Source organism: Anguilla anguilla, chromosome 1, assembly GCF_013347855.1.
Source record: "Anguilla anguilla isolate fAngAng1 chromosome 1, fAngAng1.pri, whole genome shotgun sequence".
In the NCBI taxonomy this organism is placed as follows: domain Eukaryota; kingdom Metazoa; phylum Chordata; class Actinopteri; order Anguilliformes; family Anguillidae; genus Anguilla; species Anguilla anguilla.
Genome location: NC_049201.1, coordinates 45,594,133 through 45,615,788, shown reverse-complemented (window position 1 = coordinate 45,615,788; position 21,656 = coordinate 45,594,133). Strand labels below are relative to the sequence as shown.

Sequence of the window (21,656 nt, the reverse complement as noted above, 5' to 3'; positions counted from 1 at the left end):
ATTATTTGCAGAGATCAATAGCGGACATCGCCGGAATGGTGGACAATGAGCTGAATAATGAGGGGCAATTCCTTGGGGTGTCTTAAACAAGCTTACTGTAGTATAAACACAAGGAGGCCTTATTAGTGAACAGCTTATTGCTGGTAAATAAAAGAGAAAATGCAAATTGCATGAACCGCCAAAAGAGTTATGGGCCCTGTTTCTGAGCAAGATTTATAGCCATGCCAGGGAAAAGTTTAAACAAGTTTCTAAAATTAATCTTAGAACACAATCTCAGATTAAATTTAACAGTGCTTTAGTTTCCTTTTAATGAGCATGTGTAAACACAACAGGAAGGATTAAACCAAAGTTACCAACCCATCTACCCACCCATAATAATAAAATAGAGGGTAGAATGCTAAACAAATAAACAAGCATACTGTCCTCTGGAATGTGCGTAGAGTTATTATTCTTGCCTCTCCTCTGCAACTTCATTTCAATATAATCAAAGGTAAAGTAATATGTCAGTTGTTGAACTGATTAAAGTTTAATGGAAGCCTTTTAATTAATAGTCTGGGTGCGCACAGACTAAGGATTTGGTGACTTGGGGGTAGGGAGTGGAGTAAACCAATATTGAAATCAACAGCAGCAGCTGAGGCTTAACGATAAACAGATTCCAGCAGTCGTTCCTGGCGAGTTCAGCAGTTGATCTCAAAATGTTGCTTTGTTTCACACTCAGCGAGACATGCAAGCTTTAGAATTTCAGTATTGCAGTCACAGACATCTGATCATCATTCCGATCCCTTTGCAGGAATGTGAGCGTTCATGTTGAACATGGAGGAGAAAATGTTTGTCAGTGACAGTCCAAGGACTAGGAGGATTCCATGAGATGTAAAAAGTTGTGTAAGTCGCTCTGGATAAGAGCGTCTGCTAAATGCCTGTAATGTAATGCAACATGCATGTTCCATGAACATCATTTAGGGTTTTTATTGGACTGATGACAAAACTACAATAACCGTGCGCTGCAAGTACCCTCAGATACTAAATACAGCTAATGTACTGTATAACTATATTAAGGAAGTTACAATAAAGTGATTCTGAAATATTTTTGAATCAAGACAGGATGGGCGCTTTTTGGTCCAAAATGGGTTAAAGGTATAGGAGAAAGAGGCATCAGTGTAATTTCACCCTGTGTTGTTGATAAGTTAGTGACCAAACAATTAACTGTTTCCAAGTTCCACAGGCCAACAGAACACTACATTGTCTCAAACTGTACTTCATATGTAGTGGGTGGTGAAATACCAACATTTAAAAAAATATTTACTTTGATTTACTGTTTATAAATACACTTTCTGAACATTTGGAACAACCAGAACAACACTAATAGACAAGGGTACAAAAGCACAATTAAACAATTAAGAGAAAAAAGGGAAGGACTCCTTTTATTTATCAGAGAATCATTTTGTAACAGAGCCACATGCTATGGACATACATTATGGAAGTATAATCTTTCTTGAGAGTTGTTTATGTTTATGTATACAACCTTAGATATAAACTGCTGCTTTCCCATTAAGTCTAATGCCTAGATACATTTACATGTAAATTTACTTACATTTACACGTCAGGCTTTTGCTCTTGTTATTTGCTAGACATTTTCATTTCACAGCAAACTCTACCTAAGTAAATCTAAGTACTGCCTGAATGATAAACTGATCACCAAAAACTGCCTGTAGCAGGTGAGAACATGCTAGCCTAAAACAAATGTAAGGTGTTTAATCTCCACTGTGTCATATTCTAATAAATGTGGTGCAAATCCAAAGCAGTTTCATTCTGACTAAAGGAGGCAATTTAGCCAGGAATTGATTTTAAAAACATAATGTAATTCAACAACATGTTTGATGACACTCTTTGCCATTTAGCTGCAGGAAAAAGGAAACCTCCATTTTGCAGTTGTGGATGGTAAACAAGGTGCTAAAGGCTTGCCAAAGAAGAACTCTGTTAACCCAGAGCTATTTTTCTTGTCACGTATTGATGAGTTGGACTGGATGAAACCATTTTCACAAATGTAGTAGAGGAGGAGCAATGCGCTTTCTCATTATGCAATGTCTACTAATGGCCGAGTGCCTCTTCTCATGTACATACTTATCCAAAATTATTCACACCCTTGACAATAACGGACAAAGAAGGATGTATAGGATGAACAATGTGGGTAGTGAGCTATATTGCATGCTAAAAACTATGGAAAAATGATATCCTTTTACACTAATAAAATTGAGGAAAAAAAGCAAAATTTGCAATATTTTACCCCCCAAAAGAGATGTCTCACAATTATTCACATCCTTGCTTTCAGTGCTTCGTACACCCTCACAAGAATTACAGCACAGAGCCATTTTCTATTGTGTTTTACGAAACTGCCAAAAATCTAAAAAAAAAAAAAAAACACCATATTTGTACACCACACATTTTCTCTTCAATATGGAATGACCAATCACATTCTTCAGGGATCATTCCTGAAACTTCTTAACACACTGCACATTCAGTTCAAACAGATACGAGCCTGAGGAAGACATTCCACCTGATCAACCAGCAGGGTCCCCAGCGGAAGCCTGATTGAAGCTGCCAGCCACAGTTGGCCTTGGTATCGTCTGTCTTCAGTACTGATAGACTGTGGGGCCTGTCCATTCACTAGAACAATGCCTTGACCAGATTAGCCACCTACCAGCTCCATTTTAGCCAAAAAGCGGGTGTCCATCTAGCCAGAAACTCATACGATGGCTCTTTCAGCAACCAAGTCAAACCTAACAGCAAGTACTTGTTTTTGAGAACATTTAAAAAATACAACAAAGACATTTTTCACTTCATGAAATATAGCACAATATCTGTACTGTTTATTTCATACAGCCTTTCTTGCTCCTTTTATCAAAGGTGTGAATCATTTTGCAGGTCTGTGTAGACAATGTGCTGAACTGTTGAAAGACACACCAAAGAAATAGGTGACAAAGAAGTGGGGAGATTTAAAGCACCATTGTTCTATTTCAGAGAGTGGCACAGACCCTTCATAACTTGTGCTTGCCAACTGGGACAGACCATGTCTTGTGGCAACTGGAAAAACATACACCAAAATAACTAAAAAGGCCATTTTTATTTCATTAGAAGGGGTACAAGAAATACCAAGGCAAAAAATAAAGATTAGGCACAGCTTTCATAGGTGAGATTTGAAGGTGCCTTTCATTACAAACTTGTCAAAAGAAAGTCTGTATGGTAACAGATGTGCTTGGCACTGTCCAAGGTCCTGAAGGCCTCCTAGGCTTGCCAAGATAAGAAGAACATCAGACAACTGCAAAAAGAGGGAAAACAACGCTCTCTGCTCCTCCCATAACCCACTCTAACCAGCCTTTTAGTAACTGTTTAAAATGCCACACATTTGCATCTGCGTAACACTAACATTTTGGATGCAATGCAAAAAATGTCCCTATTTTATATGGCAAGATAATGTCCTATATTGACTATTGACACTGTGCTAAAATATATGCCACTTGAATACCCATGATGTATGTGTGAAATCCTAAAATGAACCACCACACTAAGGAATTGATTATCTGGAATAAAAACTACCTCGTCCTTCTAAACAGATAGAAAATCTCAGAAACATACACTGGTTATTTGACAAACAAAAGACACACAGGTTTGAGTACTTTCCACAAATAACCCAAATAGCTTTGAAAAAAAGCATCCACTTTGCTGCAGTGCCTAATTAAACACAACATGGATTTGTTAAGTTTTTACACAATTGCCTGTTAAGTTAGCAACTAAGCCAACTTCATTATCCCTTCTTGGTTAGTTTTAGCTCCAGCATCCATAACTCTTCCAAAAGCTTTTTCTTGGTTTCTGAAAGGCTCAACAGCTTTCTTACTTAACAGCTCACATAATGAAGGCCCAGAAGAAAGTGTACCTGAAATAACCCATTTCACTGTGGAAAGAGGTGTTACACAATTGCTCGGATACAAAGTGTTTGCACACCAAAGTGATTCCTCCATCTATGGAGCTGCCAGTGTCGGAACACTTTCTTGAAAAGACAGGCAAACCATGCATTTACAAAAAGCAGAAATATTGCAACCCAAAATGGGTTCCTTTTTTCATTTTTATTTTAAAAATAAATTTGGCACCCAACATGGGACTGAGCATATACAATTCCCTCCCGAACTTGGAATAGCCAATCGTCTGTGACCACAGTTGTGTACATGGGCGAACCCCACCGCCAATTTGGGAGAGTGCAGACATTCATGGTTCTCCTCCGAAACATGGGGTGTTGCCAGGTGCTTCTTTTTCATACCGCAGATTACAGAAGATCTTTCACAATAGCTTCAGCATGCAGTCCATGGCCACCAGATCAACCATCAGGGGTCGCGAGATAAGGGTCCACGTTCATCGCCATCCAACTAAACCCTCCTATATCCTGGGCAACGCAACCAGCAATCCATAGTACCCTATGGAGCTACCGGACACAGCTGGCACTGGCATGGTCAGTATTCAATCTAAGGCCATGAAGCTCATCTATGCAATACAGCCTTAACCAAATGAGCCATCCAGCAGCCGTTTCGTTTAATTCATGGTCAGTATTGGGACCAGTGATAGTAACTGCTTGAGACATTTTGCACTCACTCATTAGCAAACGATTTCAAAATCTTCTTCCAATCAGATTTTGTCAGTAGATAACAGGAAGCTAAAACAATAAGGAAATTATTTATGACTAATAGCAGAGCTACTGACATTACATTACAGTGTAGTGGCTGGCCAGTTAAAATTTTAATGAATGTACTCCTGAGCAAACTAAAAGAAGCTTTTAGCAAATGATAAAGTTCAGAATGATATACATGTATTATTACAACAATAATAAAAAACCAACAGTCTTCTAAAAAATTATTATTTTGTGGGACACATTATTGGCACATGGCTACATTGATGTTTGGCTGTTTACACATTTTACCACATTTTATTTTATTTTGGATGGTATGTCATGTTAAAAATTAATATATAGGTTATAATTACATGGCTTTCTTGAATTGTTATCTTTTCATTTGCACCTTTGAACACCACCATAAACCACTTAATTGTAGCACTACAATAATATGGCAAGAGATCATTTACGATTCTGATGAATTTTATAATTCTAAATATCCAGAGGATGCTAAGCTGGTCACTGTAAATGTCGACAGGGATGAAACCATTGTAATAAATCATCTTAATTTTTCCAAGTGCTAGCCAGCAGCTGCCACAAAACCTGATCAAGACCCATCTTATTTTAGGTCGGTGGTATCCACCTGTACCAGAGGCAAGGAGCTCATTTCAGAACCACACTGTCCTCTGTCTGGGGTATTTAGAGGATTCCAGGGGCAAAGACGGATCTGTGGAGAGCTTTATTTTCCTGAAAGCTTGCTGAGGAAGGATGATTTATGTACATCCAGATACATGAGGGACAGCTAGCACTGAGTGATTTGTGGGGGGTTTATGCGCTGTACACTGGATGCTGTTTTGTTCAGCCGCTATATGTATAAATGTATTTGGACATGGTTTTTCTGTACTTCAGGATTTTAATAATGAGTCCCTCCACTGAGGGACAGGATCCTAAACACAATTTCTTGTTTGCGGTAAAACACTGCATATAGTACCTGCAAGATGTACTTGAACCATTTCTGCGCTGAATTAAAACTAACATATCAAGAACTAGAGGGAATTGAGTGTCAACATTATAAATGCGTATGAACACAAAGCCCCTACAGGCTTGTGTCAAATGACAGAGGCAGTAAGCTGCTTGTACTCACATGCATGTGCACGTGCAAATGTGCGAGCTCCCACAAGCGCTTACTCGGACTGAATCAAATGAGATTCACGATTCTCCACGCAGCGGCATTTCATTACATTCGGGAGAATATGAACACAGACAATTACAAAACAGAACCTCCCAATTACCTTTAATCAAAATGCTTGCAATTGGAAAAAAAGTGATCTGAGAAGTGCAGACTACACTTTTAGAGGCTTAAGCAACTGTTCACACAAAGACTTGAAGATGTGGGTCACTGTTCTTCTGGCTATTTGTGTTTGAGCAATGACCATCCATTTGAACTTTACTTCACAAATAATCCAATTTTAATATTTTTGCTTAATAAAAGGATTAAAAACCAGCGCAACAAACAGGCTATACACACTTTGACTCGTAACTATGGCAAAAGATTTTTCTGATTACATTTTTTTCAAAATGCTAAAGAATTTGCCAGCGAGTACTCGTTTACTCAAGTAAATGGCCCCATCCCTATTCGAAACAAAAATACCCCACAAAAAAAGACAAGTGACAACCCCCCACACACAAAAAAAACTTCAAAAACAGATGCATAATGAAACTAACAGAGACAACAGCAGAATGCTCAGTCGGTAAACGTCTTTAGAAATCAGACATCGTTGGCGGAGAGGTGTGACAATATTTACAAAGCACAGAGACACAACAGATAGCTGCAAGAACACTGACCTTTTGGTGCTGAACATCTTGGCAGAATCCCCTTTTCAAATGACTGCTCGTAATGAGATGAAATGGCAGGTCTTCTGGGGAGGGAGTCCACCTAAGAATGGGCAAGGGGACAGAAGATTGATACACGGTGAGCTTTTCAATGTTGTGACAGCATCGTAGTGATGTCCAGGGCAGCATGTCCGTACGAAGTGTCAGGGACCACATTTAATGCTCTTCAAGCTCTGGAGCAATGTTTTTAAGTGCTTCTTAATTTGTTATCACGGGTATTGTATTAGTCAGTCTATTGGTCATAAAAGCTGCCTTTGCCCCAAACTGGGTGTTCGAGGGGTATTTCCCTGAACAACGCAGTCCAAATGTCAGTATAATCACATCAGAAAGTGAGTATAAAGTATAGACATGGGCGAAAAATGCTGGTGAGGCAGAAATTCAGGCCAAGGAACTATACCTGAACTGGATCGTATACACCCAGCTAGGTAGAAAGTTTTTGGTAAGCAGAAAGTAGGCCTATACCACATAAACTTGGCTATTTTACTGTGATTCTGGCGAGCAAGATCGTCCTTTTTTATGAAACAACTGTAATGGTACCCTCCACAGTGATAAAAAAAAAAGTTACAATGTGGAAAAAGACACAAATTATAGATCACATATCACCTCAGTGAAAGTTAGTTTTGTGTAGACAGTATAATATAATATATCTAATAATATATTATAATTTTATATAATCACATTTGAAATGCCTGTCAAAAATATAATGGACGTAACAATAACAGTTCAATAACCCCATCTTTACAAGATCCTAGAATTATAAACTAAAAGGTAAAACATTTCAATTTTATTCATTTTGCTGTATCAACCTCTTAAGCTGCCGTGGATGGAAAAACACAATTGGTGAACCATTTCCAAAAGATATTAAATGTGGTTGAGAAATGACAGAAAAACCTTATATTTGACTTGGCATCGTACTTTGTAGAGGTAACAACATTATATACATAATTTTGTGCATAGGGTCATATTACATACTGTATGCACTCCAAAATATACGCCTTAAGGGTAAATGTGAAAGAGCTCTAATTGGAAAATAAGAAAAATGCTTAGGTTGAATTGCCCTCAAGGTTACTGGCCAATGTAGGACTAGAATGAAATACAGATAAAGTGTTGAACTAGAAAAAGTACAATGAAATTAAATACCAAACTATGCAATTTCTATATTTACAGTTTCCTTTACACGCATAATGTCCACACCAGGAATGTTCTGACAATTATCAGCAAGACATTATACAGTCTCTACTCGTCTATACAGATTTGCATTTCCAAAGTGCCTACTGTGCAGTAGGTAATGCTGCCTGCTGTGAGCCAACTGCTCTTTCACGAAAAGGTTATCAAAGAAGAGGAGGAGATTCAATAATTAATGCAGCTTTCAGTAGGCCTAGCTCACAACTATGTGCACGTACAGTAATGAGGAGCAGACGAGAGCTGGGTGATTAGATGAACCTGCCGCTCACCTTCTTCCTCTTCCCCCTCTCCCTCACTCCTCAAAGAACTCACAATGCCTCACAATGCCACACCGAAAGACAAACTAGCTTCATTCCCTCTGATGCGACATAAACAAAATGGCAGCATAAACCAAAATTAGGTTTCCATCAAATCATAATAAAACAGAATGACCCATTAAACTTAACATGAACTGAAATCGGGGGATATTAGGCAGACAGGGCTATTACTGCGGTCTAATGTTTTATTAAGTCACCGTACAGGAACGGAATATTTCAGGTTTGAGCAAGTAAGACGCTGACGCGATACCCTTCTACAGGCATCTGACCACTTTGGGAAATATCCAGCTGTGTAAATGCCAGTGTAAAATTCCAATTCAATGTTGGGTAACCGGGACATGGGGAGCAGCTAATCTAACAGCAGCAGGAACAACAGCCTTAGCAGCGTGAAAAATATTCAGATGTTTGCATATATGCTGAAAAATGGAACTGCATCCAATGATCTTTGTGAATGCTCGTTTATTGCAATTATACATTGTATAATAAGCCACCTGACTCACTTTTATCATAAACTAGGCTAGCTGTGGCTCACTGTAGCCCCCTACTGCTCCACACACGCACGTGGCCTACATCTTGGAATGAAGACTTGTGAAGAAAGGAACATTCAAAACAGAGGATAAAGTATCGTGGAAGAAAGCATTCCTCATTTTAAAAACTGCACTTAAATTGTACTGATAAGATGACCTCTAATTACAGATTCTTAAACAGAGAAATGTTGACAGATAAAGAATTTCAGAGTTTATTTTCCAAAATTTGAAACTATTATGATATTCGAAATATAATGACAGTGAGGTTGGTACTGTATATTAGCTGGGTACATATGTATTTAAAAAGGTTAATTTAGCATCAAAGCCTGTAAGGTATTTTGTCTAGTTTCAAAGTCATATTAATATTCCACATTAAGGTTAAGACATTAACCCTGGGGATATTACTAGAATTTATCTAGGTCTAAAAAATATCTTTACTAACCTATCCAAAAAAGGTTATACAAGTTCTTCTCCTGAGGGTGGGAAGCACAGTGGTAATAAGTTATACTTACTAAAGTCACTGAATTTAAATCCCCCCCCCCCCTCAGCTTCTGAAATTGATGTTGGGAGAGGAGATGATGTTAGGGTCATATCTGGTTGTCTGGAAAATGCCATCATGAACGCTGTCCCAATTTAAACTGTCTGGTTTAGAGATGGTGGTGGTGCTGGGGGAGGGGTGCATTGGGTCTGCTCTTAAAATCTCATTAAATTTGAAACTCCAGCAACTGGCACTCTGCTGCAGCTAAATAAAATCTCATCTGGCGAAGGGCCAAGGTCTGGTATAGTGTTTTAGTGTTTATGCACATCTCTCTGTGTTTCTCTGTGTAGACTTGAAATTAAGGCAAAGGATGCATCTCCTGAGTAGTCTCAGTTACCTGAGACTACTCAGTTTCCCTCAAGCTTCAGCAGATGGTCGCAATGAGAGGCCCATAAGATATATTGCCTTACATATGCATTATAAATGTGTCAACCATAAATGTAACTTTTGAAAAACATCTGCACATGCATGTATTCTCATGGAAATGGAGGGAACATGGTAATACCATGTGAGACTAACATGACAGCCTGCTGAAACTGTGCACTCTCACAAAAACGCAATACATCAGCCCACCACGGCAAAAGGCTTTCCCTGTGTATGCTTTCAAATGAGCCTTCTTAAAATCTTCCATCAAAGCTTAATTGACTTCACTCATATTGTACAATGATGCATCCTACGCGCACATCCCATTTCTAAATCGGCCATGGCTACACTCTATTCTTCGCCCTTAATCCGTTTTGGGTGAGGGGATGTGGCGTATGATTGTTGCCAGCAGCCATCATTAAATCAACCCTTTTTATCGGTTAACGCCGATTGTAATATCTAGGGCGAGTTGATCGTGACCCGCTCTCCTCATTAAACCCCGTTTCCTTTGTCCTCTTAATGAAACTTGTGATGAGAAGTGACAGGCCATGCCCTGACCTTTCCGGGCATTACAAGCGACAAAGCAGAGGGACCCGTATAAGTAAACTGAATCTATCAGACCATAAGCCCCCCGACCGCATGCCCACTGCTATCCCAGGATTCCCTGTCTAGTGACAGGGAGGAGCCGGTATGCCGCTGACCTCAGGTCCTTTGCTAAATGGACCGCAGACAAAGAGAATGGCGTGGTGGCTTGGGAAGAGCAGTCTCTTTAAACAACAGATAATGCAGGACAGAGACCTCCAACAGCAGCACGTGATTTACTCCAACCAAACCATGGCTGAGTCCATCTTATTTAGTCTGGGACTAGGGGTGGGAACATTTTTTTTCCCAGCCATGATACAGCTTTTCAGGAAAATCATGGAGATTGTCCTTACATTTGCTGAAAAGTTACACTGGGTATTACAGCTAACTGTGTTTCCTGCTTTGAAAAGCATCAATTGACTGTCATGACATTCGACCAAATTCAAAAGATTTCATTACTACCTCAAAGTAGACCTGCAGTATAGCTAGGAACATAGCTGTGTAGTACATAGTTTGGCATAGCATGGATTTGTGAGGTATGAGGACAATCCTAAAAAATTCTGTGTAACCATGAAATGTGGTTTCATATCATTGGCGATTAACATAAATTCACGGCTATAAATGAATAATTCACCCATATTTGTGTGTACACACACCTTTGAAATCATGTGCCTCAATGTTTCCAAATTAAGAAGAAATGTCAATGCCAATTAAGCTAATGCTAATGTTAGTTATGAAAGTCAAGGGCTTCTCATGTAGAGAGAAACATTAGAAAAACATAATCAAATTTATGAGTTTTTAAAACAAGCATGTAAAAATGTGTTTGTGTTATTAATTATCATTTTATGTTGATGTTTATGTTGATTGTGTAATATCCAAACATCTGGAAGAATTTTTTTTTTTTCACCATATTGCCCACCCCTTATCAATGTCATCAAAACCATCCATTCATTATATTATGAATTCATTCTCCCTACCTTTATTATCCACAGAATTTAGTGATAAAAATATAAACAGAACGTGAAATTAAACACTCACCAGTTAGATCTGTCTGGGACGTTTTAGGATGCTAATGGCCATTTTGGCTTGGCACACCCAAGGGGTAATCTTTGGAATTCTTTGTCAGTTATTGAGTCTTGTAAACAGAATATATAAATTTGTTTGGTTACACACATGGCACTGATACTACAGCATTAAAGGAGGTCCATCCCTGTGTCAACACATAAGCTACATTAGTCGATGTGGAAAACACCCTCTTTAGCCACAATTCCACATATGAACATGATAGGGATTCAATCTGACAAGCTATAACACCAACAGTGTTTGCTGTAGCACATGCCATTCAGAGTAGTTGTCAGCAGTTAAACAAAGATCCAGATGTAAAAGACAGCTTCAGGCTTGGCTTGCTGGCCTGGTATGCTGGTATGGTGCCACTGTGCATGGGGAGGTGAGAGGAAAGTAACCAATCCACAGCCCACGCATCTGTCCACCAAAACCACAGCAACAAGCAACTTTTATTTCTTAGTGTAGGCTGCATTTACTTTCCGAAATAGGCTATGTTATGTGAAGTATCCTTGCTACTAATTATGCTGCAGTATCAATTATGCAATCACACATTCTTCAAGGTTTGTACTATGTGCTTTTGACTGGCCAGCCTGTACCTCTGAGATTCATATTTCTTAATTTCTACTGTGTCATTACTTCCTGTTGTCTTTGATACGGAGGTGGGGGGGGGGGGTTAAAATATTCAACCTCATCCTCAGAATGGCTAGTCAGATGAATTTATTTTTAAGCAGTAAAAAACTAAACAGTTTTGTTGCATCCTCTCTCCACAATACAACAATCAGTGGGAAATGAGTGAACTAGACAGATTCCCCCACCACCAGTTCTTAATGCAACTTAATGGCAACTTGGCCCTTGTGTGAGTGCAGTTTACCGTACCGAGAGAAGGCAAGAGAGAACATATTTCTGACTGGATTGGAATAGAGCGGAGAGGACGGATGGATGGACAGAATGAATCAATGAATGAATGATGGCAAAACAACACTGAAGGGGACCAATCTTGGTTCTGTTTTGAAATAAACAGTTAACTAGCAAAATAGCAAATTCAAGATAGTGTGATAGATAGCTGGGCGAGGCGTGGGCATTGGTAGTGGAGGGAAGATACCTGGCAGCACGTTGGCTCCACCCCCGAACCATATAAGGACTTCCTGCAATAATCAGATGCACCTGCAGTTCATTATGACTCAGGGCTCGGGGATAAAGGGAGAGCCGAAACATGAGGAAGGGGCAAAGTACCGTGAGGGAAATGCGTTTGATGAGAGAGAGTAAGAGTTGTGAGAGTTATCGTGCGAATTACCGTTGTGACCTGGACTGCTTGACTATCCCGCTTGTGTATCGAATCATTTGTCTGAGAACCCGGTTTTGGATTGAATTTTGGAATACAGACACAGATTACGGATAAGGATTGTGGAACTGGACTGATTGCCTGATTTTCCCCTTTTCCCCCCTTTGTGAGTTTACCCAAATAAACTTTCCTTGTTTAATTTTACTTTGTTTGTGTGTTTTGGTTATTCAACTTGGTGACGTGGAAACCCCACACCCCTGGTTCTGCTACAACAGCTATTATGAAACTCTATGAAATCTAACAAAATATTGTTTGGGTAAATAGTCACAGGCTACATCAGTGTAATAACACAGCACAACAATATGCAACAATACAAAAGAACCACATGCTCAATGCTGTTGCTCATCTCTTTCTGCAAAAACAGAACACACTGCAATTTCAGATAGCATTTGAATTGACATTTATAGGTGACAGTTTATCATTGACTTCTATGTTTATGAAAGTAGGACTGATGTGTAGGAGAGTGAATAAAATGTACATTTGAAAACTTAATCATAACCACCACCGCACCTGTTTGGGGAAAAATTGTTCTTTTTACAATATGTCATTTCACAAAGGAAGCTGTGCAGGCAATCTAACGGGGAAAATATACAGAGTGGAAATGAACATTCTCAGACAAAATAACCCCCCCAACCCTTTCTGGAAAACGTGACTCATCTTTGCGGCAAACCTTGAAAGTGATTATATAGCAAATATTTTTATAGAACCATCTCCACGGACTCAGGATATCAAAAAACCATTAGCAGTTAAAAATACTCTCTTAGGTAAGCCAATATAACACTGAATACTGTCGAGTGACCAAGAGACCAGGCCCAAAGGAAAGGATCAAAGGAGCCTAGTTGATCCGTCTAGTTTTGGACCATTTGTAAAAGTCATTCCATTTGTTACCTCACAATCACCTTATATGGGCTTTACCAGAATAGTCATAAATGATGAAAGCAGAATTTTCAGCAGACAGCACAAAACAGAGCCCGATTAGGCAGTCCAGCTACGCCACTTGTTCTTAGTGACACGCACCACGATCTGGAACTATAATCCTGTCTGTGCCAGTGCCAGCTGTGACCTGGAGTCCTCTTGGGTGAGCAGAGTCAGCAGAGGCCAGGGACGGAGGGTTTTGGTCAGCAGGTCCACTTTCACCGCCCTTCTGGTGAAACGGGCGCCTGCAAACCCACTATGCCAAATGTGCAGCCCTCTGATGCAGTGACGCAGCAGGGGGTTGTCCGAGAGGGGGGAGAAAGTGATGGCTTTGGAGGACACGGATGCTTGTCTGTGCCCTATTGATTCTTCAAAGGAGCAAACTTTAGAGGAAGTGGCTGACAATTACAGTATGTCTCACCCAGATGGAAAAATGGGAAATCAAAACTGATAAAAAAGAAAGGCAGACTACTGTAAACCACCCACACTGCTACAATAAAGGATTTCTAGTATACCTCTGCAGCAAAAATGGCAATATGATCCAACATGAAAACAAGATGTGTGTCACAGTGGAGTGATACAAGCACCATTTAATAAAAACGCTAGGCAACTTATGGCTGTCTTGCGTATTGGTGGTGGTGGGAGAGATCATTTTTAGCAGAATAAAACAAAAGGATGTTCTGTACTGGGGGTAAGGGGGTCCCTGCTGAGATCCATTAACCCAGCCTTGTGTTTCAGCTTAACTGTCTCTGCACAGACCAGCAAAATTAGCAATCGGCCTTTTAACGGATTGTGTTGTAGCCCCTGGTGGCGTTCGGGAGTCTCGCGAGTTGCGAATGGAGAGTGTTACCACAGATGAATAAATTCTGGCGAAGCCAGCCCCGTGCAGTGGTCTACGAGGGTCGCCTAGCTCGCTCTGCAGCGTCACCCGCCCTCTTGGCATGCGTGACAGTGAACAGTTCCGCCATCTGCGGTTCAACGGCCCCGTTAACAGGAAACGCAAAAGTATACATAATCCTGCAAATTAAATACAAGCATGGCTGCTTGTTCAAGTGTTTTTTTTTTCCTTCAAAAAAAGATTTGACATAAATTGGATTTAGCTTACCGATTGCTTAAAGTAAAATGACAGGTAGCTTTCAGGAAAAAAAACATTTTCTTGGACATTGGTTAGACAGGGACTATTGTGTCTCTCTGCTCATGTCCCCAATTGATCCTGCCCATTATCCACCTGAGACTGCCAGCCCTTACCTATTGGTTCTGTTGAAGTCTTAAGTTGAAATTTTTCTTAAGCTTATGGATCTGAAAAAAAAAAAAACTCACAGGCATGTCACCAACAATTACTGCAATGTTTCTTTAAGGTTAATCTTCGAATGGATAAACTGCCCCTTCTTGCCTAGAAAGTTTGGTAATTTGTTGTAAACTTATTGGGTGCAATAATATGGCAACAACATGGCAACTATGAATCAATGCTTGCAATTAAAGTAATGCAACAGGGTCTTCACTGGAGAATGCCCAAGGTCTATTTGCTGGAGCTTTTATGTTGAAAGGGGATTTTAAAGATAACAGAAGTACGGTTGAGGATTACGCTACTGGTTTAAAGTACTGTGTGTGTGTGTGTGTGTATATATATATATATATATATATTATTATATATATGTGTGTATATGCCATTTACTATGTATTTCCTTGTTTCTCATGCTGTAAATCACTTCTAACACTTAATAAAAAAATGTGGCATGTAAAAAGCGCCATGTAAAAAGAATACGTATTAATCGCTGCATTTGGTATAACAGAAACATGATTGCCTACATTCAGCCCTATTCATTACACACACACACACACACACACACACACACGCAGACACACATCATTTTGCAGTTTATCCTGCAGTGATTCCAAATTCCAAATATGTTCCTCATTTTTAATTCTCCAATACACGCAAAATGAAAAACAAGATGTCAGGTAGTGACAACTTGCTGATGCAGGAATAACTGGTGGCAAGTTGGAAATTTGTCTCCGTAGCAGAATCCAATGTCACTGGGGAGTTAAGGAAGGAGGTATTCAAGTAGCCAAAGCTGTCTGTGAACAAGTAATGCCAAGCCATTATTTGCTCTCGCATGATCTATAAACACTTAATCCGTATCAAGATTAACGGCGAATGGAGACTGCTCTAAATGGGCTAAATGAGCTACCGTGTTTCACGTTTTATGCACAGAATACAGCGATGCTGCCCTGAAGCACATGAAATACCTCTCAACCCTCACAGTAATAAAATGAACTGGTACTTTGACCAATATTATAGATCATGCACAGTCTCTCGTGATGTTCTTCCAGTAAACAGAGATCGATAAACTAGTTTATGTACTGCACGGTAACGAGACACTTTTAGCTCTCGACTGAAACTCTGGCTAATGTGAGGGAAGCAGACGGGTAAATTAAGGGCTTTCCAAGGGCTTTACGCAGTCAGCTACCAATAAAATTCATTTCATATGCTGGGCCTTGCTACTAATAATTTCTGTTGTGTGAACATTTGTATATACCACATGCTAGTGTTTCCCTGGGCAGACCCCACTTACGGGAGGGCCACAGATTTGCGGAGGAGGCAGGGACAGGTTGGCACTAAATTTATCCCCACATTAATCATGACAATAACTTACAATGAAAATGAGTTTAAAACGTGACAATGACAATGTCTCATTCGATCCCAGCCACCATCATAGGTTTATAATGTACCTGTGCAAAACCACAGTAGGAAGACTCATGACAGTAGGCCAATTATTGTCAATTAGCTTCAGAAAATGCAATGCATCTTTAACTGGAATAAAAATGCCATCAAAGCAGGATATATGAAAAGGACTCATCAACATCTCACCCACACTGTAGAAGGTGGAGCTGCATTAGACAGTCTAAAAACAAAATGTAAGCCACAGACTAGCCAGAGAGGTATTTCTGAATAAAAGCATTGCAAGATTGTGATTCGTTTGGGCACCACTGGAGCACTGTTTTTTTCCACTGGTTCCATTTCTTTACACTTAAAATAATTCTCAGGTAAGTGCATGTCTGTGTGTATGGGGGAATGTCACAAATGTGCTGCCTTTTGTTACGGGGGAGAGGGGGCATAGGCCAAGATAGTGTGGGAAATGGCAATGCAAATAGTCTGAATCAAATACAAAGATGACAATGAACAAGATGGCAAACATGACGAAGACTACAACAAGGAAGACAAAGAAATGGTAGTAGTTGTAAGTAGTACTGTGGGCGGCAGTGTAGTATAATGGGTAAGGAGTTGGTTGTGTAACCTAGAGATCACAGGTTCAATTCCCTGGTAAGACACTGCCATTGTACCCTTGAGCAAGGTAATTAATGCTATGGAAAAAAGCTGTGTAAGTCACTCTGGATAAGAGCATCTGCTAAATGAATTGTTCAGGGAAATAAAACATGATACAGTGTAAACCATTGAAAACTATTATTTTGCTTCAACTCTTAATGTAATAGGTGGAGAATTCAGAGAATCAAAGATTAATATCATAAATGGTGCTACAAACATATGACCTTGCCTCTACCCATGATGGAGGAAACCAACAAGAAGGACAGATGCTATAATGATAGATGTTATAATGGAAGTAAAGTCAACAGAGAACAGCGTCCACAAATTATGGTCAGATTGTATTCTGATGAAGAATTTAATTGACCTGAGTTGAGACTGAAAAATAATGAAACATGAATACATTCATGATCAAGCAGAAAAAAAACAATGCTATCGAGAGCAAGCTCAAATCAAGCTGGCCAGCCAGCCAGTCTATTGGTCAGTCAAGTCAGTAAATGTGACAGCATGAACACAATTTCAACTCAAATTGAAACAAACGTCAGAACTTCACAAATATACAAAAAAAGCTTAATGTAGACTGGATATAGAGTTACATTAAATAATTTCAACATTGTCTTGACCACCAAGGAATTAATCAAATTACAATACCCAAAACTTTGAGCTAAAGGCCAAAAACTGATGATCATTTTTATTTCTTTTTTATTCGGTGGGATTGTTCCCCATCTCATCACACAAGACAGTCTGCCAGCTTCTGCCAGGTTCACCCGTGAGAGAACTGCAGTCTTCCAGCTCAGTGGCAGCGCAGTTGGTGGGCTGTGGAGTAAAAAGCAAAGTCTGGCAGCAGGTGATTTAACGGAAACTAGCGTCCATCTTTGTTCCCCCACATTGCCAGCGGACATCGCAGCGACAGGACAGGCCAACAAATATGATCAGACATTACAAAGTGGAACATGATGAAATGATTTTGAAAAGCAAGGACAGTTGACAAAAAGAAAACCACAGCAACAAATTGAAAATACAAGAGCTGCCCTAAAGGAGTATTCTCCATTTTGGGAGGAAAGCATCTAATGTCATTTATTGCAGCCAAAGAAGATTCGAAGAGGGCACACAAGATGGGTACCATTTTTTGCCGTTTTTTTTTTCTTTTTGTAATGGACTCTCATATTTGTAGGCCTCATTGCATCTCATGGATGCAACAGCCTCCTTTATTTCTGGAGTGCAGACAAGCACACACTCTCCTCCCAAATGTTGTCTTCCAACCCGGAGTTAGCCGGCAGAGTTGCCAGAGTGACTGCACCGGATGACCGGACAACCGGTGCACAAAGATGGCAGGTCCCAGATCGGCCTGGGGAGGCGCTATACAGCCTCTGAGACGCTCCTTCCCCTCTAGATGCTGTGGCCATCCCCCAAGGGGGCGGCTGCCAGGATCCACAATCAATATGAGAATATGTCACTGCATTGAGCTCTTGCAAATCCAGTTCTAGTTATTATTTATACCAGGATACATTATCTTTCCATAAAATCAAAATTCTGCAAAGGATTTAGGCCATATAACCATGAACTGTGATGTATTGGAGTTCAACTGTTCCCCAATGGTAACTCCATAGTATCACCCAGGAAGCAAAGGGCACAATTAACTCATACAGTGGACAGATATCATTTAAATCAATCTAAACTCGCTTAAAAATAGGTGGACATGTCAACTATTGGTCTTGTCGCGTAATAACATGCCAAGTCACTTATAAAAATAAAAAACAATCCTTTACTACTTATACAATGGGTATTTTAGGACAGTACATAAACGTGGTTCAAGCGTGTATATTTAACCGCACGAGGGGTCCTATTTAAATATTTTAAATGAGTCCACATCAGTTTAAACAAATTCGGCCTAGTTTCAGTAACACAGTATAATATCAATCACGTATTGTCCCAGGGCTGTCAACTCAAGACACAGTTGCCTTTAATGAATAATTTAGGTCTCTGCTTTGACCAAGGGGTTTAGAGAAATGCTGTCAAGAGATGCAAGGGTTTCTGAACATTCTACAGTATGGACTGTCAGCGATGGCATTTCAGTGAAGTTCCATCGAACTGGTGGGAGAAAAAATCAAACAGCAGGACGTAAGAATAACACAGTACAGGAAGTAGAAATAAGACAGTCTTCTATTTAAATGGGAAAAAACCTTCCCTCCTAATGTTCAGTCAGACACAAGGGATCTCTTTATTCAAGAAACACTGTCTCACACCAAGGCCATGCAATATCTGTGTACTGACATTTTTATCATTGTTTGTGGTCTATACATTACTATTACCTTTCAAATGGCCCAAAGCAAATAAGACAAACTGAAAAATAAGAAATGTAAAAATTCACATGACTTCTGTGATAGTCTAAAACTACATCAGCCTAATGCTGCAAAATGCTAAACTGTTTTTATTTTCTTTAAACCAATTTGCAAATAGGTAAATGAATGTGGTAGATTAAGATAAAATGGGAAAAAGGATTACTTCATTAACTCCATTAGTACATTACATTTAATGCAGTTACAGTACTGTACTATATCCATTTACAGTAACATGGAAGATAAGACACCATTGTTGAGTTTCTAGCTTACAATACAAATTACTGTTACAGATAAAATCATGTTTTTTAAAAACATATTTAAAGCAAATAAAGCATTTATATAATAAAAATCCATACAACAGAAACAACCATATTGCAGTTGAAACACTTCACATGATAATGAAGCACTCCAATTCTAAGAACTATTTTTGGCTCTGATAAAACCCCACATATTAATTCAATGCACAATGTATTAATGCCACATAGTAATAGTAATCAGTTTTCCTTTTCTTTTCAGCACAATAAATTAGGTGAAAGACATTTTATTACATTGTTACATCATTATGCAATTACAGACAAATGACGTGATAACATTAATTTGATTAACATTTAAATTTAGTTTCAAAAGTTCAGTCAACAGTGTTTTCTTTGCCAAACAACTGGAATAATTTGTAAATGTAGCAGCATAATATTCATTCTTAAAAACAATGATGATCCAATGTTAGGTTCCGCTTGAGTGAACGATGTCCACCATCTGGCCTACGCATTTATCCTAAAATCAGATGCAGAACTGCACTGCAGTTTGTGCCATATAAATTATCATTCCTAAAAAAAATTAAAAAACTGATACAAGATTGTTTCACTGTATGATCCTGTAATTAATGTAATTTGTAAAAGGATGTGTTACAAACAAGCATGGCTTTGTTCACCGAGATAATGTTAATAAACATTTCATTTGCCAACAGACTTTCCCGACACAATTTGCTCATTCCATTCATTTAAATGCATTCTGCTCCTCATAATATTCACTTTATTGGAATGAAATCGCCCCCAACGGACATGATTTTTACAAGCGTGCCGCGCTGTACTGAAGCAGTAATGATCCATTTGGAGGGCATCCAAACAAAACTGCCAAAACCTCATGCTGAAAAGCTTTACTCTGCACTTAGCAGAGAGATGCCAGGTCATAGCTGCTACCACTCATACAACTCAATTAGGCTACATCATACACCTCTCGATAACCGTGGCCATATGCTGGATTCAGTGCTCTATAGGGGATTAGTATTGGTTCTTAATGTCACCGTCTCTGACCATTTCTGTATTGTTTTGGTGCAGTGTTACAAGCAAATAAATACCACAGAGAATAAGAAAAGTGTTTTGGATGCCTCATCAGCTTCTAGGTTCGGTTATCTGATGAGTTCTCCATCTATGTCCACCACAAGCTATCCAGTACATGATCTGGTTGACAATTTTAATAGCAGACTAAGAAATAATCTAGATATTGTGGCTCCAGAGAAATCCTTTTTAAAAAGGTGTCGCAGCCAAAGTATGCCATGGTAAAATGGTCCTTTCAAAAATCTGAACAGGGATGGGAGACATACTAAATTACAGACCCATTACAATATTCTGAAGGAGCATACTGCAATCTACAATAAGGCTGTACACAGAAAGGCAAGCCCATTTTTCTAGGATTATTGCCGAGAAGAGGAATAACTCTGTGTAATATCTGGGTAATAATAAATGCTAGTTTGCATCAGTTGTGTACAGATAGCACACAGATGTATATATCTGTGGAGCCAAATGACCCGAGTGCACTCAGTGCCGGCTTGTCTACCATCAATGAGTGGACGGCCAGGAATTTGCTGAAACTGAATGAGGACAAGCCTGGGATACATTTAGTAATCAAATCAAAAAGAAATCTACTTTCTACTAGGCTGGGCAGTCTGGAGCTATGGACAGAATCAGTAGTTAGAAATCTGTCAGTCATTTTAGATCCAGGCCTAAGTTTGAAGGCACAGGCACAGTGACCAAGACTGCTTTCTTTCATTTAAGAAATTATTTTTTGAATAATTTTTATTGTTTTTTATTTTATTTTATTTATTTATTTTGAGCATTGCCTCGTATTTGTGTTTTTCTTTAGTGCTATATTGTACACCATTTTGAGCTGCATTTTTGTGTGACAGGTGCTATATGAATAAAGTTTATTATTACAATGAAACTGTCACTTTTTCCATATATGACATCTGATAGATAAATTTATCCACCGTGAAATTAGATAGAACCATACATTTAAATTGACACAAGATAATTTAGAAAGTATTGTCAAACATTTTACAGTGCTGATGGGAAGGTTAAATTTAGAGACTGTGGATTATAAAATATCAAAGATATAAAACAGGTGGGACCTCAGCACCACAATGAAATATCATCTTATTTTTTTAATTGGCTATGGATTCCAGCAGTTTAGAAGGAAATGGGTCATACTTCTATTAGATAAAAAAAAAAAAAAACTACTTCTCACAACTTACTACACCTGGCCTCATATTACCCAGTTTTTAAAGGACCGGAATCCCAATTTTCCCTTGATGACAGTCAGACCAAATTAT

The 21,656-nt window shown here is 39.1% G+C and overlaps 1 protein-coding gene across 2 annotated transcripts in view; it reads right to left on the bottom strand.

The window, feature by feature from the left end:
• The window catches only part of oxr1a (oxidation resistance 1a), a 172,225-nt gene that overhangs the window by 140,049 nt on the left and 10,520 nt on the right, over positions 1-21,656 (bottom strand). For both annotated transcript variants that reach the window (XM_035393192.1, XM_035393211.1), the window contains exon 2: positions 6,503-6,593. In XM_035393192.1, the coding sequence (XP_035249083.1) occupies positions 6,503-6,519 (17 nt within the window). In that variant the 5' untranslated portion in view covers positions 6,520-6,593. The remainder of the gene's footprint in view (positions 1-6,502; positions 6,594-21,656) is intronic.